Source organism: Lepidochelys olivacea (genome assembly GCF_965140295.1).
Source record: "Lepidochelys olivacea isolate rLepOli2 genome assembly, chromosome: 3".
Taxonomy (NCBI): Eukaryota; Metazoa; Chordata; order Testudines; family Cheloniidae; genus Lepidochelys; species Lepidochelys olivacea.
In genome coordinates, this window is record NC_140413.1 from 76226071 (window position 1) to 76249474 (window position 23404).

The window sequence follows — 23404 nt, forward strand, 5'->3', positions numbered from 1 at the left end:
TAACCTTGCGACCCTCCCTGAAACTCCCCTTTGGGTCAGGCCCCCCAATTTGAGAAATGCTGGTCTCTCCCATGAATTCAGTATAGTAGAGGGTAAAAGCTCACAAAAGACCAGATTTCACTGTCCGTGAAGCATTTTTCATGGCCGTGAATTTGGTAGGTATTTATTTATTTGTGATTTATTTATGATACAGAGCTGTTCCACCTGTAAGAAAAAGACAGTTACCTTTTCCGTAACTGGTGTTCTTCGAGATGTGTTGCTCATGCCCATTCAACTTGTGCATGTGGCGAGCACACACACCTAAGTTGAATGGACATGAGCAAGCACTCAAAGAAGGACATACAATTTATTCCTGCTCACACATGCTTGTCTATGTATTTATTCGTTAGAGTTATATCATACTTACATGATTCATCCTATAAGGAAACTCCTTCGGAAAGGCATAAGAAAACCTAGTTTTCACTGTAGTAAAAAGAGATTGATATATTAAAAATAATGACAAAATTAAATCAAATATTCTTCTTTACTTATTTCTATTAGTTCTTCAGCATGTAGAGCCTCAAACCCTCTTATCTGGCCACTAACGATCTACTGCTATACATAAAGAACAATCCTACTTGGAAGAGGAGAATTAACTCAATTGTATAACTCAGTGGTTTAATTCCTGAAAGATGAAGTATTATTTGAATAAAGACTGTCAGTTCTGTCAGATCATGCATTTTTAAACCTATTTTAGAAACTCCCCCTCTGAACAAAATGGACAACAATTAACATTTTCTGAGCAGACAGTGTTCCCTGTAATACTGAGAGACAGTAATTTAGGGCCTGATTCTGGCTGAAGTTTACTATACCATTGACATCAGTAGGAGGAGGATCTAGCCCTCTGAACAACTAAAGGGTTGAACCTGAAGTCCTTAGGTATGTATGCACATTCCATATACTTCCATGTGAATTTTGTCTGTAGGATCACACCACTAGATGGAAATTTTAGTTTCAAATTAAAAGAGTAATTTTAATTTTGAGTTGTTCAATAGATTAAAAACAATAATGAACTGCTCAATGATTATGTGGACTATTTATTCAGAAAACTACTGCAACTTCATTTACTTGTTTTTAATTTACACAAGAAACAATATACAATGTAAAGAAGCCAAAAACTAATGTAAACAATACAATTCTATAATAATTTTAAAAAGAGAACCCTGTGTATACCACTGTCTGAGAAAAACAGCATTAGAAGTGGAGGAGAATATAGCTTGACCAAGCCAAGTTTTAGGAACAGACCCAGTTGCAGGTCAATTATACTGCTCTGTGTCAAACAGAAACAAGACTACAGTTCACCATCAGTGGACAGTCCTTTCATCATGGCTCTTTAATTGACTCTGAAGTTGGGCAGAAAAGATCTCCTCACCACGCTTTTTCAGGCAAGTAGGGGTAAAAGAATCCCAATTTTTTTTGGGAGAGTTGTGGGGAAAAGATTTGATTTCCAAAGCATGCTGGAGCCATCGCCCTATTGAGCTGTTCCTGCACTCAACTGCAGGGGTAGAGTGAAGAGGTTGCTAGAGATCAATTGAAGGTGCCTTCTCCCCAAGGGGAAGTGTACACTGCCTCCTCAGTGCCTCTAGCAACTGCGCAAAGTGCAAAGGACCAAACTGTCTCAATTAACTAGCAGGTCTTCCTTTTTGTTAGTTTCCTTTTATGCATCTCCTATTTTTTCCACTCAACTCTTTTTTCCCCTCCTCTCCAAAGTCCTATACCAATCCGCTGAACCTGTGCTGCTGAAGAAGCTCTGCTAACAGAGGCACAGGCAGAAGACAGACATACAAAAGTGAGGTTGAAGAAAAAGCCACCTGTGCATTGTCCTCCCTCTCAATGTGCGCTCCCAAGAACAGTGGAGTATTTTGTTTTTAAAAGCATTGCAAGATCCCTGAAAGCTAACATTAAATTTAGACTCCTGTATCTTTATCAAATACATATCTGCTGTCCTCATTGATGCACAAAGTTATTACACAAATCTGCACTCTTGCTAAGGTTTTAATGTAAAATGGCAAACCTACTAACTGCAGTACTGACGTATTTTTAGTCGCAGAATTCTACATAAATATTTTTTCAGTAACTTAAGTCAGTCCTTAGAAGATCATATCATATACAAGCTTAATCTTTTTCCAAATGTCAAAATACAGGATTCTACAAACTTTAAGATTCTAATCTGAAGATCGTTTATTTTTAAAATGAAAACAATATTATGGATGTCACTTTGGTTCAGCAATAACTCCTCCTCTCCCAACCATTAGGGTTTCTTGGGGTGGGATCTTTGGTCTTCCAGCTGGCATTGATGAAGTGTTTCATCTTCTGGTGGTGGAACTGTCACAGGGCTAACCTCATGGAGTGATATACTGCATACACAAGCTACAAATGCAGCCAGTCACCTGTCCTCTCAAGTTCTAGGTGGGGTTTTGAATGCATTGACCTACATTTTGAAGAGCAGAGTAGTGAGAAATTATCAGCTGAGAGCAGCTGGGCCTTCTAGTTTGGATCATGAATTCATCTGCATAAGTCATTAGTTTAAGGACCTCAGGGAATGAGAGGAAGTTATAGGAAAGAACGGAAAAGGAGAATAAGGGGAAATAATTTTTAAGTGTTTTCTCTAATTAGATTTTAACTTTATAAAAACTTAGAAATAGTATCTTTTGCTTGACCTATGAAAATGAATTGAATCTATAACAATGTGTTTGCAATTAGCAATTTTCCAACAAACAAAAAGTATTTAGGTCTATCAAAAATCTCAAACAGAATAGTAGTTCTATGAAAGCTAATAGTGATAAAAAGGACAAATAAAGCCCAACACTTCTGATTTACACCGTTGCTTGAATTGAAATCTAGAGCTGATTTTCAGGGTTTCTTTATTTAGGATAATCATCATGGCTCCTTATTTTTAGTTGTGATTTGACTGATATGTTCCCACCAGAATTGATACCAGTGTAGAATGGTACACAGAAAGGACCTTTTCTTCCACATACACACTTCAAACAGGTGTCTTTTCCCCTAAAAGCACAGACGATGTAAATGAGTTGCCCTTATGGAGCAAGGTTAAAAATCCCTCATGATTTGATAAGAAACTATTTCTTAACAAAGTGAACATCTCCTCTCCCCTGAAAATAGCTTCCTTAATATAGTATAACAAACACATCATTTACACTTACATACAGAAGTAGCAGCAGAAATCAACCTTGTGTTTGAGACCACACCAAATTCCTGAGCAAAGAAGAGCGGTAAATGAGGTGACCCAGTTAGTATTGAACTTGCTGAAATATCATTTGATCACACTTTTATCAGTTTAAAAGCACTGGGTTTTCTTGCTAGACTTTTTTTTTACATTACATTTTAACTAAATATTTTCTTCCCTATTAAATTTCTGTTTAGGTGATCAGAATGAGTTAATTATTTAAGTAAAGCTACACCAACACAGAGGTTACTTTTCATTTAATAATTACTCCACTGTTCTCATTAAAATGAATGGTAACAAACATTTAATACTCATAAATGTCACATTCACAATACTTAATTTATGTATAGTACCCATACAGAATAGGCAGTCATACTGCAAGCTCCAACATCCCACTACCAATACATCTCAATCTTGTTTGAGAGGAAACCCTGTTCTAGAAAGCCACTGGTAATGTTTCAAGGCTAGCTCAGTCTTCATGCATTATTGTTGGCAGTATTAGCAGAGAAGACAAGGCCTTATTTACATTGAATAATTTTACAGAAACATTCCCAACAGTGTTAACACCAGTTCAGCTGCCCTCTTAACACCAGTCGGAGCCCAAGTATAGACAAGGCTTTGGCGGTACCCAGTGTTTCCAATACTGTGTAAATTAAAACTGTGTATCTATTATTTCTGTCTGCCATTATCAGAAGATTAAATTAACACAGTGATAAAAAGAAACTGCACACACAGGATGCTGCCAAAGCTTCGTCTACACCAAGACTTTCACTAGTGCTAACAAGAGTTCAGCTGAACCAGCTGTAACATCAGCAGAGTGCGTGTGTGTGTGGACATCTATCAAAGAATGACCTGAGACCATTTTATTTCACAAAGGGCCACGAACATCCTCCAGATTATAACAAATCTCAGGCATTGCTGACCCTGGCCATACTCAAGTCAGGGAGCTTCAGCTGGAAAGATTGGTTCCTCCTTACCAATATCCTTTGCCATCCAACTATGCACACTTTTCTTAAAATAAAGATCTGAGCTACAGCATTTGCTATTGAAATTTAAAAAAAGTGTGGTAAATCCTTCCCATATACAGTGAAAAACACAGTAGAATTTCAATTATATTTGAAAATTGGAGTAAACATTTAACCAGTTTCTATACATAACAGACAAAACTGAACCACATAAAAATGGAGATTTTACGGAACAGCAGCACAATTTAAGATAAATAAATAACTACATTAAAATATCATCTAAACAGTCTGTCAAAATCTCCAAGATCCTTTAGGGTTGAGAAAACAGGCCAGTAACTCAGGCAACATTGTGAAAAATGAAGTACTACTTAATAGCAGCAATCATTGGGCATTTTCTCTCTGACGCTAAAGCGATACAGAAATCCATAGAAAAAAAGAGGTCTGAACCCCCAAATCATGGAAACAAAAAATACCTTAAGAACCTTAAATATTTCATCTCCCTTATATATCATATAGTTTTACATTAGAAAATTATAATACATCATACCTCTACTTTGGATGCCAAAAACACACACGTAGGAGCCATTAATACTGGATCTATACTTTTTAGGGAATATCTGAAATGTCATAACAAAATTATACGTTGTTTTACACACATAGAAAGATTAATGTATTAAGAGCACCACACTTGCTTTGGAAAAGTAAAAACTGTTTAACATTATCAACATAAAAGCTTTACACCATTCACAAACAAAAATGGCATTTTTATTTTATTATTGCACTTTTAAAGGGCTATCAAAATCTGCCTAACAAACGCGTTATTCTTGTACCATTATAGTAAACAGTCCTACCTGGCATAGAATCTCTTGAAGTAGACTGTAGCAGTGGCAATAACTTGTTGTCTTAATTTAAGATGTTCACCTAAAGCCTGGATGACTTAAAAAAAAAATGAACAATATATTTAAGTTGCGTTTTAATATGATTGGTACCATTTATTGGGCACACTACGTGGGGCCCATGGGAGAAACTGGATTGAAAGGGTTCTAAAGTGTGGTCAGACAGCCCTCATTTTAAATTCAGAGGTTTGACTCCACAGAGACCATGTTTCAGCAGGCCATTTTGATAACAGTGGATGCATGCTGCAGCCTGTGGTGTATGTGGACTGGACATTTTCTTAAAGATGAGGATGACAATTTGCTCCATTATGCACAAATTATGCATGTCCCTTGGGAAGGTGACCACATACTACACAGCCTCCACTGGGTAAAATGTGGGTGTCCATTTTACAGTCTAAAATTCAAATGTTTTAAATTAAACTTGACTTTTACATGCATTGTAAATTGAATAAAGCTGCCAACAAACATGGTCACTGGATTTGGCAGAGGCAGCAGGTGTTGGAGAAGTGACATGTTTAGTCTAGGGAAAGGGGATGGAAGACCAGAGGAAGTAGTCAGCTGCTCCATCACAAGTGTTCTCTGCCAGCTGGCCAAGAAGCAGCCCTGGTGTCAGCTGTGCAGGTAGCTCATTTGGCCTCTCAGGCAAAGGAAAGGTGCCAAGCACATTAGATGCATCAGTCTGGGATACAGAGCAGAGGTGGGATTAAAGAACGATGGAATGAAACATTACACATGCTACTTTTCCTGTATTTCTCTCTCTGCTGTTAGTTCGAGCAAGCAATGCCATATCAGTATCGTGCCTTTTATACAGAGGTCTCAAGTTATGTCATTTAGTTTACACGCAACATATTTTAAGCATGTACAGCAAAAACCAAACAGTGGTATCAGATGGGAAAAGCAAGCAGTTTAAATTATTAAACATTGTTAGAATCTTACACTGTATTAGAAGCATATAAGCACTTGTAATTGTCTAGTTTGCTCATGCGCCATTGTCCACTGTCTCCCACAGACAACAGAAGCTCTCTCCCCATATGCAAGGACCTAAACGGCTCCCAGTTGAGAATGTGAAGGTACTGGGGGCATGGCTGGCTGGAGGTGGGATGAACCTGAGGGAAAGTCACTCTTAATGGCCTTATTCTTTGGCTACCCAGCAGATTTTGCAGAGGAAAAAATTATGTCATGTGTTAACATTACTCAAAGTAAAACTAAGTCCTTATCTCTGACTTGTGACCTCCTCATTCCCTCAGGGAGAGAACACACATATTGCACAGTTAAGGCCAGGCTGCCAATAGCCTCAAGGCTCATAAATAAGCAATGCTGCCAAGGAAGGAGCCAAGCTGCAACATGAAATGTCTCTGCACAAATACCTCAATATCCACAAGCTTCCCAATGAATCTTGAACATTTGCACAATTACAGTATTGTGTCCCCTGATCTCACTACATGCTGGTGTCCTCACACTGGGGATGATGCATCAGAAAAATCCATGCAGTAAGCCACACAGAATTTTATAAGTTCATTTTCCCTTCCCCTGGGGTTTTTCTGTAGGAGGGAATGGTTGGGCCATATGTGACCAGAGAGAGAAACCAAGTGAGATTTAGAAAAGAAAAAAAAAAAGTTAACTGATAAGTGCCTAAAGAAACCTTATAAATGGAAGCTTTCAAATGAAGTATTTTAAAGAATGTTATTAGGTTGTTTAGCTTCAATGTTTCACAAAAAATTAATACTAAAAAGTGTTTTCACAACCATTTCAAAAACTTGATTTAAAAATGAAAACATTTCTGTTTAAAGTTGAAATACTTTTCTTAACAGCTTGTAACCGAAACATGTGCTAATGCATGAAAACCAGAAAAGAAAACTAGTCTACTCCAAAGGAACATAAATTCTAGTAAATGTCCACACTCCTACAGATGAAAGTGGTCACAAACGTCCTTCTTTGGACAATGGTAAGAGCTGATTAAAAAAACCTAACTTAAAAAGTATGTAACAAAACAAGTGACTGACATTCATTTAATCAGCTGGTAATCTTCACCAGAAAATGGAAGTAACTAGTCTGTTTTCTTTGTCCGAGAGGAATGAAGCACTAAAAGCAACATCAACGGAAAAAGTAAGATTTTTAAAATATTTTAGTTTTCATAAATCTATCAATGTCCTTTTAAATCTTGTTACATTACAAAATCAGAATACTGTTTTACTTTGTCCTCAAGGAACTTTAGGATAGTTAATTCATTAGATAAACATGAGTGCTCACTCAGTTATTTTGTACTATGCAAGTGTTAATACAGCCAAATTATTTGTGATCAGATTTTGCAGAGTACTTTAATCTTGGTAATTGTAAATAAGAATAGCTATGCCAAAGAGAAATGCATCTGAGCATAGAAGTGGGGGATGGAAAACTAGAGTTATAGAGTTCATGTTAGATGCCAGGACTATAAGTGCCCTCAAGAAAGTCACTAACCTTTCTGTCTCAAGAAAAGGAGTACTTGTGGCACCTTAGATACTAACCAATTTATTTGAGCTCACAAAAGCTTATACTCAAATAAATTGGTTAGTCTCTAAGGTGCCACAAGTACTCCTTTTCTTTTTGCAAATACAGACTAACACGGCTGTTACTCTGAAACCTTTCTGTCTCAGTTTCTCCTCCCAGACAACTGAGAAAATACTGTTACCTATCTTACAAGATGGTTCAAAGAGAGTATTTAAATAGCACTTTGCACAAAGTGCTAGTTTAAGAGTCTTTTCTCCCTTAGGGCTTGGTCCTGCAAGATACTTAAACGTTCTGGTCTTTATGACACAAAGCACTTAAGCCCAGATTTTAAAGCTATTTAGGCGTTCCTGTGCTCAGCATTGCAATGCCTAACTGATTTATGAGCCTAATTTCATTTTCAGAAGTGACTTAGGGTTCATTAATGCGGGGGGGGGGGGGGGAGAAGCAGAGGGAGGGAATCCTGCAGCAGCGAGTCTCAGAGCCTCAGTCAACTGACTCGGTGACTGGGGTGGATCTCAGAGCCCGGGCTCCAACACTGTTATTTTCAGCCCCACAGCACAAGCCCAAAATCAGTTGACTCAGTCTGAGACTCACTGCTACATTTTTTGTTTGTTTTTTTTCTGAAGTGTGGATGTGCCCTAAATCACTTCTAAAAATTAGACTTAGGCATTGCAATGCTGAGTACAGCAACACCTACATTACTCAGATTTTTAAAGGTATCTCATTGCTCCAACAGGACTATTCCAGTGCTTAAATGTCAGGGCCAGAGTGTTCAGCACCTTGCAGGATCAAGCCCTAAATAACTCCACATTCTAACCTTTAAGCCTCTACATATAAATTTGCTTCTTTTTTTGCCCTCCCTCTTTTTGTCTTTACAGAAACTTCCTGAAAATAAGGAAGACGACTTTTGAAATTTCATAACATAACTGAGAAATACATATGCAGCTAGTTTATCTATAAAACTCCTCATACAACTAAGAATACAGCTAATCTGAATAATTTATAAAAGATTGTAACTTAAAGTTACGTGTTTAATAGGTTGAGAGAATGTATATAAGATGTTATGAGAAACTGATATTCTAAGCAACTGAAACCTGAATTCAGACATGGTAAATACAATATGGGCTAAACAGCCGAGCTAAAAATAAAACCATTTTACCATTAGTAAAGAATATCTGTAGTTTCCAATATTCTTCTTCTGTCAGAAATTTCAAATCCTTTTGGCGTTCCTTCAACAAATCTTGTTTATCCAAAATCCATTGTAAACTGGTGGGGGGGAAAGCAATTTTTAAAAACTACGCACAAACATTATGTAGTGTCTTTAGCACAACTAGATTGCAGATTACATTTGGGGACCAAACAGGCTGACAGTATCTCTTTAATCTAGTCTTGCAATACTAGAGGCACTCTTGTGAAATGAATACTCATTAGGGTCATTAAAGTAAGGCTTTTGGAAAAATACTCACAAAAAGTAAGAGGATTTCTTTTAATTTTGTTGCTGAAAATGTTTATAAAACTGATAAATTGTCAGTTATTCATGTATTTTATTCTATATTTTTATCAAATATGCCTTTTTAAAATTCTGTATACTCAAATCTGGACTGATCTGCATTCTTCATTCTTGTATAATAATGAGATACTCTATCAGTTCATTCTTGGCTATCTTGCATATTTAGTTCAAGGGCCTTTCCTTCAAGGAAAGGCTTTTCAATTCCTCTCTCTCCTTGGTGCAGAATATTATTAGACGTGAAGGGAGTATTTACACAGCCATTCCTGGAGCATTTGTGACTTTTTTTCTGCAACCCCAATATACAAACGCTTAAAAAAACCCTTTAAAATGCTAGCCTTCCACAGATGCTACAATTACCTTTTTTAATTAGTTGCCAACATTTTTAATCTGACTACTTCAATTGGGATTACTCACATGCTTCATACAAATATTTATACATATGCTTAACCTGTGTGAGTCTAACTGAACCACTTCCACTTCCTACATATAGTCATACTTCTTGAGCTTGTCCAGTCATGAGTTTTGCATGCTTATCCTATGTATAAATATGGAAAGGTCACCTATGTATACATAGGCTAGAGTGGGATGGAAAGTTGTGGATTTACTGGTAAATCGTTTGTGTGTACATGAACATTCCCAATTATTACAATCAGGGTAGCCAAGTGAGTAAGGCACAAAATAGAAGAGAAAGGAAATGACTAAACTGCAGGTATTATGAAAATTGCTACTAAGCCAGAGAAACTGATCAGCTGGTTTAACTATATAGATACCAATATACTCTAGCTACTAAAACAGATAAGTGCTTATTTTTGTTTATAAATATTTCTATTTGAGTCATTTTAATTAGCAATGAATCATCATAAGTCCCTTATGAACCCTATTTTATATGGTCATGTGCCTGATTTTGCTAAAAGACATTTTCCTCCCATCACACTATTCTTCCTTCTGTCACAAGTTTTAATTTCATGCTCTAGATCTCCTTCTCAACTGTTTCGAAAATGTTCTTATTTTTTAATTTTGTTTTGTCCGTTAAAAAAAAATTCAAATCTTCCAAAACACATTCTCTGGCCCACAATTTGGATGTGTCAGAACCCGGGTCTGGGGGTGAGAACAACACACAGGTATTTTAATTATTATTCATAAATTATTGGCATTGCCCAAATCGAGTACAGAACTCCCTCACCCCCACCTAACAGCTTTCCACACAAGTTTAATAAGCTTTCTATGGCCTTCACTTAAAAAAAAACAAACAAAAAACCGCGGTGGAAACAAGGGGGGGGGGAGGGAGTCAGGAGCAAACTGAAGTGACTGGGCAAAGGACCGGGTTAACGAGCGTCCGGGTGGATTTAAAAGCCCCCGGCCACACTGTTGTGGTCTCCACAACCCCGAGCCCAACCCTCCCAGATGCACCGTGGCCACAGGGACAGCTGCGCCCAGCCTACCCCAAGCCCCTGCACACAACCCCCCCCCCGCAGCCAGCGCCGAGCCCCAGGAGCCCCCTCCTGCCGGACCAGGCGCCCCACGGCCACCCGCCCCCCTCCAGGCAGCCCCGGGCCGGGCGGGGGCCACTCACTAGTGCGAGCTCTGCCAGAAGTTCCCTGCCATGAAGAGGAGTCCGGAGGCGGCTGCTTCGTGTCACGCTGCCGACGACCCCGCCGCTCAGCCCGGCAGCAGCAGCAGCGGGAGGAGGGAGGAGGAAGGAGGCGGCGGCAGGAGCCCGGTGGTGTCCTGGCTTCGCCGACCGGCGGCGCCCGTTGCCGAGCGCGCCAGTTCCCGCGCAGGCGGGTTCCGCCTGGAAACCGCCCCGCCGCCGGGCGGGGGCAGCGAGAGCGGGGCTGGCCGGGGGCGCGTGTCCGGGTCAGGCGGCGGCGGGCTGGGGCCAGGCAGGGTCGGCGGCAGGGCGGCTGCGCTGGGGAGGCGGGAGCGGCTGAGTGGGGCAGACAGGGAACGCCGGACCCCCTTGTGCACGGCGCTGGCCGGACTCGGGCTGCCTGGGGGGCGCTGTGTGCTGGGGCAGCGCCTGGCCCCGGGGACAGCGGCTGTTCCCTGCTCTCTGCTGCACTTTGTGTCCCCCTGATTTCTGAGGGCAGACGTAGATGGGCTAAGGAAATTCCGAATGGAATGGTAGGACTGGAAGGGACCTCGAGAGGTCAGCTAGTCCAGACCTCTGCACTCACGCCAGGACTAAGGATTATCTAGGCCATCCCTGACAGGTGTTTGTCCAACCTGCTCTTAAAAATCCCCAATGATGGAGATTCCGCAGCCTCCTTAGGCAATTTATTCCGGTGCTTAACCACCCTGACAGTTAGGAAGTATTTCCTAATGTCCAACCTAAACCTCCCTTGCTGCAATTTATGCCCATTGCTTCTTGTCCTATCCCCAGAGGATGAAGAGAATTTTTTTTCTCCTTCCCTGTTATAACAACCTTTTGTGTACTTGAATGCAGACATTCGCTTTCTTGTTGCAATTGGTTATTATCTATCTACCACAAATGGCAAGCAAGGACTTGTATTTGTCTGCCAAGTTCTGTTTATTTTCTTACCTCATCATCTCTTCCTGCCTCCTCCCACCCTAGCTGTCTCTTTAGCCCACCTGTTGCAACCATTTGACACCTAGTGTCCGACAGGACGTGAATTATGTGGTGTTATTGTAGCTCTGTGGGGTCCCAGGATATTAGAGAGACAAGGTGGATGAGCTAATGTCTTTAATAGATCAAGTTCTGTTGGTAAGAGATAGCAGCTGTTGAGCTACATAGAGCTCTGCTTCAGGACGGGAATTGTCTTTTTTTATTTGCCTACATAGTGCCTTGCTCAATGGGACCCTGTTCCCTGACTGGGGTTCCTAAGAGTGACAACAATAATAATAGTTAACAATTTCTATTATATAAAGTATGCAGAATAGACACCATGTTTACTTCTGAGATTGTGATGCACATCGCCCATTGTGGGTGCTATTAAAAACAAATAAGAATAATAATTAGCTTTCTAGCTAGCATCCAATATCAAGATATCTGGACAGTGATCTATAGATGTCAGAAGTGGCTTTCTTCTTTCAGATTCACTGACTGGCACAACTCACAGACCATGCAAAATACTGACTAAAAGAATAGTTTGTTTTCTTCACAAGCAATTCACATGAGCTTAATTTTCCTTAGCATTGCCCCAGATATTGTGAAAGTGCTCTCTAGCATGCTCCTTATGCCCTTCAATTTTCTTCGTTTGCAGGCAAAGAATTTGATTTTATCACAGTTACTGTGAACTAAGAACAAGCACATGGAGCTTACTGATTACACTATGTGTTATGCTTGCCTTCAGGTAGTGTAAAATATCTAATTTGTGTTTCCTGTAGCTATAACAGTAACTTACTTTTCTCAAACTGATCAGAGAAACAATTAACTAATCCTGACACTGGCCAAGATCCTGCAATCTGGTTTTACCTGGGTGGGAGTGTTCAGCCACATGGGTCCAATTTCAGGGTCAGGGCCAAAAAATTTCCAGATTACATCAAAAGATCTGTGTTGATTCATTCTGGTGTAAGTAAATTTGAGCTAAGTAAATTGTGGGGGGTTGGGAGGTTTTGTCTGTTGTTTGTTTATTTGTTTGTTTGTTTTGGGGGGGATCAAAGTGTTGTAGATTTTGGACCTAAGAGAACACTGTAGTAGTTATTTCAAGTAGTTTCATAATATACTGTTTTTAAATTTGGGTTATATGAGAAAAGTATTCATTTGCCTACAAAGTGACTGACTGCTATTTTTGTAGTGTTTGTTAACACCAAATAAACCAAATATGTTAAAATATACCTAAAACAATAATATTAACATTAAAGTTTATGGTGCATCACCTACATATATAATAAAACCAGTTCACTGCACCATGTAATTTTCTGGAAGTTGATTTTCACTTTATTATTACTTTTCACTTATTTTTTGTATTATCATATCATCTAGAAGCTCTGGTGGTGGATCAGGACACCATTGTGCTGTACAAACACAGAACAGAAAGACACTCCCTACCCCAAAGAGCTTACAATCTAACTATAAGACAAAAGACAATATGCGAGGACATGCTATGGTACTTCATCTAGTTAAAAACATAGAATACTATGTGGTAGACATGTTCAGAAGAAAAATGAAGTAAATTAAAATAAAAAATCCAACCAGGAACTATATATAGATAGAGTTTTTTAATATATGAAATCAAATGTGTTCTATGCAGATAATAAGCAGGAAAACTTTTGCAAGGTACTAACAAAATTAAGAGGCTGGATTTTGACCCAGGCTATGGCTCTTTATATCAATTGAGAGGCAGAAAGTGGCCATAAAGCTGCCCTTAGCAGGCATCTGAGGATTCTCCAAGCATAGCTGGCTATACCCCATGCCCTCTTGGCCCCCTGACAATAGTGGGTGTGGACATGCTGGATCCTTTCTAGAGAGTGCTGCTCTCCAGAAATCTGAGACCTGCGAAACCGGGGGAGCCATTAAAAGCCAGTGGCAATTACAACAATCTTGGCAGCCCTGGAGATTAAGGGAGAGCAAAAGTAAACTTTTGTGCTCCCTTTCTCAGCTGCTTTGAACAGAGCTCTGGCACAGCTGACTGTCTAGTCACTATGTACAATTATGTGGTAGAGTTGGAAGACAGCATTATAATTTATTGCAAAAAAAAAAAACAACAACCCATAAAGCAAGTGGCATTACGCTGTGTTAGTAACTTGAGCTTCTCAAGAAGGCAGTAAATAATAATAGAGAATACGGAAAAATAACTGCTGCATTAAAGAACAATAAGTGTCCATCCTATAGAAAACAGCACTTTATGAAGAAACGTGAGAATATTACACATGCCTTGTTGATTTGCTTATTCTTGTTCACGGGTTATGTATCATTCTAGTTAAGAAATTGGGTGATACTCAAAGTCAAATGGGACAATTTTCCCCCATATCTGTATTATTTTCTGGTTGTTTAGGACTTGATCCTTTGCCCTTCCATGGCCAAACTTCCATTATGTTTTAAGAAGATCAGGCCCTACTTCCATTTCTCCAAGTAAATGCACAGGATTTAGTACTCTGGTGTCTGTCCATTACATGACACTGCACAGGTAATATCTCCATTATAACTGGTTCACAGTCATCAGTGCTTGTGTTAACACATGGTTCTGCTCTGAAAAGAGATTCTGTAAAAATGGGATTGTAATGGTCTATATTTATTGTTTCTCAATAACTCCCAGATCCTGGGACTCTTCTCAGTTATGCTAAGGCACTTGAATGCTGCCTTAGCAGTTAAAAAGGGTACTTTGAAAGGGTGGAAACAACCCCTTGAGAATAGCTCTCTGCAAATGGCCCTTTGTGATGTTATCTGATTAAAATAGGACCATGTATATCATTGTTGCTAACACTGTTAAACAGTTGCAACAAATCTTGTACAAAGTGTGTCATGTAAGGTGTCAATGGAAAAGTTATGGTTTGCTGAACATGATTTATCCTATTTGTATGCATGTGTCATTTTAGTATCTGAAGCTGTCAAGGTTCCTTCCCCACACTGAACTCTAGGGTACAGATGTGGGGACCTGCATGAAAACCCCCCTAAGCTTCTTCTTACCAGCTTAGGTGAAAACTTCCCCAAGGTACAAACTATTTTACCTTTTGTCCCTGGACCTTATTGCTGCCACCACCAAGCGTCTAACAAAAATAACAGGGAAAGAGCCCACTTGGAAACGTCTTTCCCCCCAAAATCCCCCCAAGCCCTGCACCCCCTTTCCTGGGGAAGGCTTGATTAAAAATCCTCACCAATTTGCATAGGTGAACACAGACCCAAACCCTTGGATCTTAAGAACAATGAAAAATCAATCAGGTTCTTGAAAGAAGAATTTTAATTAAAGAAAAAGTAAAAGAATCCCCTCTGTAAAATCAGGATCGTAAATATCTTATAGGGTAATCAGATTCAAAACATAGAGAATCCCTCTAGGCAAAACCTTAAGTTACAAAAAGACACAAAAACAGGAATATACATTCCATTCAGCACAACTTATTTTATCAGCCATTTAAACAAAACGGAATCTAACGCTTATCTAACTAGATTGCTTACTGACTTTTTACAGGAGTTCTGACCTGCATTCCTGCTCTGGTCCCGGCAAAAAAAAAAAAAACAACAGACGGAGAGAACCCTTTGTTTCTCCCCCTCCCCCCCTTCAGCTTTGAAAGTATCCTGTCTCCTCATTGTTCATTTTGGTCAGGTGCCAGCGAGGTTGTCTTAGCTTCTTAACCCTTTACAGGTGAAAGGGCTTTTCCTCTGGCCAGGAGGGATTTAAAGGTGTTTACCCTTCCTTTTATATTTATGACAGAAGCTATGAATATTGACTATATACCTGTATTTTTCATTACATTAGTGGTAGGTTGGTTTGACTTTTCTGCCTCTGGATGTGTAATAGAGCCCTTAGACCTTATTCATCACGGTGTTTTGCCAAATATATGTTGCCATAGCACCGCTGATATCTATGATGTTACGCCAGTGTAAAACTGGAGCAATACAGTGACCAGTCTGACTCTTAATCTGAGGTTCAAAGCTGTACCAATCCAGTTGGTAATGTAGACCCCATCTCCTCTGTTTATACCTACTGTATGAAGCCACAATCATCGCTGGCATAACTTCACTGATGTCGAAGAAGTTATAGTATGGATGTATCTGGCATAGTCTGTCAGAATGACAAATGGCTGATATGGGGGAGGTGTGATTAATCACTGCTTGCCTGACAATCAAGATCCTGGGTCTGATTCTCTTCTTACTTACAACAGTTTGTACAGCTGTAACTCCTTTAACCTCCGTGGAATAACTTCTGATTTACACTGATATAAATCAAAGGACACTCAAGCCCTAGTGTTTATTGAATAATAGCAAAGGAGGCAATACATAATACTTTTACTGAAACTTTGGCTTAGTATGATCCAATATTCTTTCACAATGTCTATAGTTTAATTGCTAAGAATACTTGCTACTCTCCCTGTGACTATGGCTTCTGGAGAACATTCTTTTTTCCTCTCTTGGATACCTGAAAAAGTAATAATGTACTACAATTCCTGAACAACATTTTAATCTTCATCAGGAGCTGACAGAAGACATAAGAAGACTAATAGAAAACACAGCTGACCACTTTATAAAACATTCAACATCTTGGAAAAATTTTGCTTTTTAGAAAGCAGCTATTTCATTGTTGTTCATAAATATGCAGCTTATTTACATACTAATTTGCATACAAGTCCCATTCTTCCACAGCCCATAGTGAAATTCTGTAATCATGACTGTGAGTAAATATCTAAGGCAGTGATCACACAGCATGGCATTGTCCCTCAACATTTTCACAAGTTTCTTCAGAGTTGGCATAGTATTTGTTCAATTCTTCCATGACATTTGTTTTTTCTACTAATTTAGGGTGATTTTACCACCATTTTAGAGCTGATAATCTTCAGTGCTAGATGTAATCTTGTGGTAGACAGAAATGTTCATGTCATTCTGTCTATTCGCTTCTAAATGGATAACTGCATTATAGGTGTAATGCAATGACGTTACACAGTGGTATAATGCAGTAAACCATCAGTAAAACATTTGAATCAATAACATGTAGTTTTTCCTTGTTAGAAGATTCCGTGATATGTGAAGAGAACTCTCAGCTACCCCATTTGTTTGTGATCATATGGACTTGATGAAACATATTTAAACAGATGCTTTCTGGAGAATTGGTGAATTGAGTTATTTATACATTATAGTCCACAATCAGTTATTAACCCATCAGGAATTACATGGCATGCAGGTTATTATATGCAATAGGTTAGAGCATATATATGTATCATAGTACTCAGAGAATTCAAAAGAATAAGAGTAGTAGGCAGTGCACCAACGGCATAGACTCTCACTGGCTTCAGTGAGCTTTGGTGCAAGCGCCCAAAGCAGATAATATTTTATGTTAGGCTTAAACAGATATGCTTCCATTTGGATTGTGAGTACTATAGAATTTCTTGTGGCTTGTGTGTTTATTCCATATTATGGTAAGTTTTGTTTTATTTATTTTAATATGGACTATGACCTGATTGTTCATTTACATCAGTGTAAATCTTTTGTTGTTACGCTGTCTTGTTGGTACAACTGATGTGAGATCACAGTTGGATCCTATATATTGTTGTTCCTAAATCTTCTGAGAATTGATTCTCCTTACTACACCAAATCCTGAGTAGAAGGCTGATCCAAACTGGGTTCTTGAATTCCCTACACCCTTTTCTGGAGTAAAAACTTTTCCTGTTTACCCCAATACATTCCCACCCCTTGCAAAAGGTGACATTGTGGACAATTTTTGCTGTCAAAATGATAAGTAAGCAACTATTTTATATGAGAGACACACAGTAATATTAATGTGTGAATTGGTTGATGTTAAACATCTCTCTTCCTTTCCCTCAGAACTCTGGTAGGTCACCTCCACAGAGCACCAAACTCCAGTGAATATTGAGAATACTTAGGTCACTGCTGCTCCAGCTCCCCCATATGATACTGTGACATGTTGTTCAGTACACCAGAACTGTGAGCCACTGCCTTACCTCTCTGCCTCAGCAAGAGTGAGCTTTGCTCCAGATAAGGCTGTATGTCAGCTCTCTGCCACACCAGCCTGTCTTTCTTATGAGCAAACTCCTCAAGATTTAACCTTGCTTTGCAGGGAACTTACAGCACACTCCAGTTTATGAGTTCCCCAGAAATGCCTCTTTGCAGTGTCTAGCCCTCTCCTGGAACACTCACAAATGTTATTATGTTCATTGCTTCTTTAATACACTGCAGACAATACAGTGCAACTCATTAATTTAGCTGGGGTTTGATAAACACACTTATTTCAATCACAGCACTGTCTTGGTTTATATTAAAAGTAAAACCCATTTATTAAACAAAAGTCATAGGTTTAAGTGATACCAAGTATAAGAAATAAAGATAGAAATGGTTACACACAAACAAAAGTAAAAATATGCCTCTAAGACTAAAACCTGATTTAAATCTCTTGTTCAGAAAAGTTTCTCACCAAGTCTCTTCCAGCATGGCTGCCCAAACTGGCTGGTCAGGACCCTTCACAGAACATAAAGTGCTTTGTTTCTTTGTCTCCTCAGGTGAAGGATAACTTAGGGGTTTGCTCTCCCTCTCTTTGTAGTCCAGTAAACCTGTGAAATGTATCTTCTGAAATGTGTAATCAGATAGAATTCCTTTTCCCTGGTGGATGTGGATGCCATGCTGCCTGGTGTAGACTCTGTGCCGTCTTCTACCTGACTGGTGACTTTTACAATGCAAATGATCTCTTCCTGAAACCTCCAGTACAAATGAATAGCCTATTGAATTTGGCCACACCTGATTTGAGGTGTTAGCCTCTTTCCTCTATCTGGAGTAAACTTGTCTGGAGTGAACTCTCCCTGACATGCCTCGTCTCATATTTCCAGCCCATCTGTAAAGTTTTGTGTGGGTTGATCATACATATATCATGCAAGAGTGTTAATGATAAGTAAGTTATTGGTTTTCCAATGATATATTACATGGGTAAATATCATGACAACAATGTTCCTTCTGGCCTTGGGATACTCTAAGGGTCACAGATAGTTCTTTCAGTTTGTAACCAAGTCAATTCTATCATGATGTTTCAATGAGCTTCTATATTTTGAAGTTTTCTGTGAGCACCCAGACACTATGATAATAATGGGCACCTTAAAATCTGTGTAAATAATAACTAATAAATAGAGTCAAATAATGACTTTAATTATCTTCCTCTCAGTCCTTACTTAAGCAAAATCCCCTTTGACTTAACTGAGAGTTTTGTCTGAGTAAACACTGAATAAAAACATAAAAACTGAATAAGGACTTCAAGATTTGGTCCATAATATTTGTCAGTTTATATGAAATCTATATGCCTTATACACCAGTATTCATGCTTTCCCAACATTTAACACCTTGTGGTAGCTATTTATATATTTGACAGCTAAGGTGCTGTTGGTTCAGTAAAACACCACTATTCAGGATGGCACTTAAGCACTTACTTTAGTGCTTTCCTAAATCAGGTCCTAAATGAACATTGTATTTCTGTGAGTTCCCACAACTCTATTGAAGGTTTACAGGAATAGAAAAAGAAAATGAATAGTGTAGTTGTGTCTAGAAAAATTAGCAAGTCTAGTGGGAGAGCTAGACACAACAGAGCACATAAACCATGCTGACACATGGTAAGTATGCCTAAAGCATGCTTAATTAAGCTGAGAGAAAGTACCAAATATAAGAAGTTGATAAAAGTCACTTTGTATAATGAAGATGTTGAAGTACTATCTAATCTGAATTGGGGGAGAACATTCATAGTAGGTGGTTTTGAGTTTTCCATTTCTGTTGATTCTTTTTGAAGTTAACTACATAAAAAGCAATATGTAGATTTTTGTGTTGATTACTGACACCTCTTTCCAGTCACTCTCTATATTTTGTTTTAATAAGATGACAGATAACAAGAGCAGTAGACCATCTGATAGCTTGCTGAGAGATATTTAAAGAGAGAAAGTATGGGGATAATATTCTAACTGTATACTTTCCTGATCCACACTGGATAAAATATGACATCTGAAGAATAGCAGGTATTGAGAAACTTTCCAAGCAGAGAACTGTGCTGGGTGGTACTGCTCAGGTGGATCCCATCTCAGTGCCTTGTACACAAATTAGTAAACATTCTGATCAGTTTCTCCTGGCTCCAACCATTTCTTCCTTGGATGTTCTTCCCTCCTGAGACACATTGAGAGGGAATATGTCTTCCTCTGAAAGTTTCCACTATTGGCCACTATGGAAGCTAACATAGTTAGGGCCCTACCAAATTCACAGACCACTTCGGTCAATTTCACAGTCATGGGATTTTTAAAATCGTAAATTTCATTATTTCTGCTATTTAAACCTGAAATTTCAATGTTGTAATTGTAGGGGTCCTGACCCAAAGAGGAGTTGCGGGGGAGGGGGTCACAACGTTAGTGTGTGTGTGTGTGTGGGGGGGGGTTGTGGTACTGCTACCCTTATTTCTGCACTGTTGCTGGCAGTGCTGGCTTCAGAGCTGGGTAGCTGGAGAGCAGTGACTGCTGGCCTGGAGCCCAGCTCTGAAGGCAGAGCTGCCGCCAGCAGCAGTGCAGAAGTTGTTGTATGGTATTGCCACCCTTACTTGTGTGCTGCTGCCTGCAGAGCTGGGCCCTCAGTCAGCAGCCACCACGCTCTGTCTGCCCAGCTCTGAAGGCAGCAGTGCAGAAGTAAGGGTGGCACAGTATAGTGTTGCCACTCTCACTTCTGTGCTGCTGCTGGGGAGCGCTGTCTTCAGAGCAGGGCGTCCGGTCAACAGCCATAGCTCTCCGACCACCCAGCTCTGAAGGCAGCAATGCAGAAGTAAGGGTGGGAATACCGCAACCCCACTAAAATAATCTTGCAACCCCCGCTAAAGCTTCCTTTTGGGTCAGAACCCACAATTTGAGAAATGTTGGTCTCTCCTATGAAATCTGTATAGTTTAGGGTAAAAGCACCCAAAAGACCAGTCTGAGATGCATTTTTCATGGCAATGAATTTGATACGGCCCTTTGTTACCAGAGTTGCCTGTTACTTTGGAGGTATGCTGATTTATTAGGGTTACTCTTTGGGTTGGGGGTCTGTTATTCTGTCAATGTATTTCTTGTGTCACTTGTGCTTTCAGACAGAGCTCTACTTCTCCCTTCCGCAAGTTCCCTCACAATGGAGCTATCCTGCAGGGCCTAGGTTCCCCAGGGCTGGGATCCTCCAGCCCCAGAATCAGGTGAACACACACACACATTAACACAGCATGGCTGAGTGGACTGGGTTAATCAGCACTCCCAAGCTGACCCCTTGTATGTCCTTGGACTCAGCAGGCTGGGTCGAGCATCACTTCCAAGCTGTCACCCTCATATGCCACGAGCACCGCACCGGAATAGAGTATGCCTGAGCAGGCTGGGTGGAGCAACACTTCCAAGCTGCCACCCTCCCATGCCACAGGTTCAGCACGTCCCTATCCCCACTTTCCCATTACAATTGTTCTGGTAGTAACCCACTTGATGAGTAAACCCCACAGGCGTTTTTGGCGCTACAGGGATCTTTATCTTAAGTAAGAGGAGCATTGCTGCAGAGCAAATGGGGAAGCCAACAACGAGAGAGAGAGAGAGAGAGAGAGAAAGAGAGAGAGAGAGAGAGAGAAAAGCAACCAGCTTAACCATAAAAGTTATTTATTGCCAGGTAATAACCATGGAAGGAGAGCCAAACAAACAAAACAGTTACAATATTAACTTAGCTTAAATTTGATTACAAAAGTCAGGTTTAGAAAACTATATCTTATCACACAAGTCAGGGTTAGAAAGCTAAACCTAGACTATGAAAAAAAAACCAGAGAGAGCGAGTTGGGGTGAAGCTTGAATCGATCAGGGGTTCCATATAGTGGTTCCATATGTAGCTGAGGGCTGGAGTGCTGGAGACAGGCAGAGACCCTAGCACAATCAGTCAGGAGAAAATGAAGTCCCTATGGAACCAATGCAGATTTTGGATTCAGGCATCAGAACCCTTACTTGAGCGTGGGTAGGAGGTTTGTAGGGAAACAACAATGGTTCAAGGGAGAATACTAGATTTGTTTATGGGTAAACTGATGGCTCAAGGGAGTATACCAAAGTTGTTTTGTTCAGGCTAGACAATAGGGACTGATCATTCCTGGCTATGGGCAGTGTTCCTTCCAGGGAGCTCACAAAGCAATTAGGCAGCTTCAGTATTTTGGATACCAATAAAGGATTTATTGCTAGAATTGGTCTGATAACTACAGAGCTGGGTGTGCGCAGGTGTAGGTTCATTAACATCTGGAGCAGAGATCCCTCATCATGCAGTGCTTCCTTGCTTTTTTGGTCCCAGAGTTCATTCTGGTTCTTGCCTTGGAATCTCTGTTCTCCATTCTGTTTACTAATGGAGATGCCTTCTGTCACGGAGTCCCTGAGCAATGCTCTGGAACTGCTCCCTACGAAGCCAGTCAAGACTCTGGTGAAGTCTCCTCTCTGTGAGCAGACTGTCTGCAGGGCAAAAAGCTTGCACAGTTTCCACCTTCCTGGGTCAGACCTCTGAGCATTCAGCATCTTCTGCCCCTCCATGTGCTTCCCACAGCGAGTCCACCCAGGTGGGGTCCTGGGGAAGCCAGAGGGTCCTGCACCCCAACTTTGCAGTGAGACAGGACTCTCAGCCAGCCAGTAAAACAGGTTTATTAGACCACAGGAACACGATCATAAAACAAAGCTTGTAGGTACAGAGAACAGCTGTACCTACCTCAGCTGGGTCCACTCTGGGGGGCAGTGAGCCAGACAACCATGTCTGCACTTCACTCCTCGTCCCCAGCCAGCCCCAAACTGACTCACCTTCCAGCCCCTCCTCCTCTGGGCTTTGTCCCTTTCCTGGGACAGGAGGTCACCTGATTCTTTTGTTCTCCAACCCTTTATCTATCACCTTGCAGGGGGGAAGGGCCCAGACCATCAGTTGCCAGGAGACAGAGTGTCCTCCATTTATGTACACTGGCCCTTTGCTCTGCAACAATTACACTCCCTTATCCCACCACCTAGAGACTTAAGAAATGCATTGGGGAAACTGAGGCACCAATACAGTATTCAGAGGAAACATTAAGAACAGTCCCACTTCGTCACATCTTCCTGTCCCATCTTTGATGCAAATAAGGCTAGGGGAGTTTCCTTAATCCTGTCACCCTTGTCAGGAGGGATTTAGGTGTGTTTTATGCTGCCTTTTTATTGATTTTTGTAAGTCTTTCTTTTGATCGGTTTTGTTTCAAGTAGAGACTGGGGTGAGGGGTCCTTGGTGAGTCAGACAGGCTGGATACTCCGCCCTGGTTCCCCACGAACACATATCTGACAGATAACACCCTAAACTTAGTAGATTAGATGGACTTTCACTCTGTTCCAGTACTGCATTTCCTATATTCGTAAGATAACAATGGTCTATCCATAATATCCTTATGTTTTATACTAATAAGGCTTTAGATTATTAAAACATACCCATTAGAACAAAGAATTCGACCAACCCAAGACTGAAGGTTAATCAGGTGTTTCAGTTTTGAATATATATGTCCTAATAAGCTTTAAGGGAGCAAGTAACAGCACCATTTTATTTCTCTTAATTCTGTTGCACTTTCAAGCTAATGCTTGTAGTAAAAGCAAAGCACAGTGTGTCATGGAATAAAAGCTATTTTTGTATTAAATTATATTTAATAAAACATGAAGATCTATGCAACCCCTGCAAATGAATGTATGA

The 23404-nt window shown here is 40.1% G+C and overlaps 2 protein-coding genes across 2 annotated transcripts in view; one reads left to right on the plus strand and one right to left on the minus strand.

The window, feature by feature from the left end:
* CCNC (cyclin C) overlaps nt 1-10818 on the minus strand; it is a 23284-nt gene extending 12466 nt beyond the window's left edge. The window contains exons 1-6 of the mRNA XM_084625081.1: nt 10658-10818; nt 8734-8840; nt 5043-5127; nt 4739-4808; nt 3204-3255; nt 407-462 (exon numbers count right to left, since the gene is read on the minus strand). Coding sequence (XP_084481207.1) covers nt 407-462; nt 3204-3255; nt 4739-4808; nt 5043-5127; nt 8734-8840; nt 10658-10689 — 402 coding nt within the window. The 5' untranslated portion in view covers nt 10690-10818. The remainder of the gene's footprint in view (nt 1-406; nt 463-3203; nt 3256-4738; nt 4809-5042; nt 5128-8733; nt 8841-10657) is intronic.
* LOC311518855 (uncharacterized protein) overlaps nt 10688-23404 on the plus strand; it is a gene marked incomplete at its 5' end in the record, with an annotated part of 20189 nt that continues 7472 nt past the window's right edge. Inside the window, one exon of the mRNA XM_084624923.1 lies at nt 10688-10941. Coding sequence (XP_084481049.1) covers nt 10688-10941 — 254 coding nt within the window. The remainder of the gene's footprint in view (nt 10942-23404) is intronic.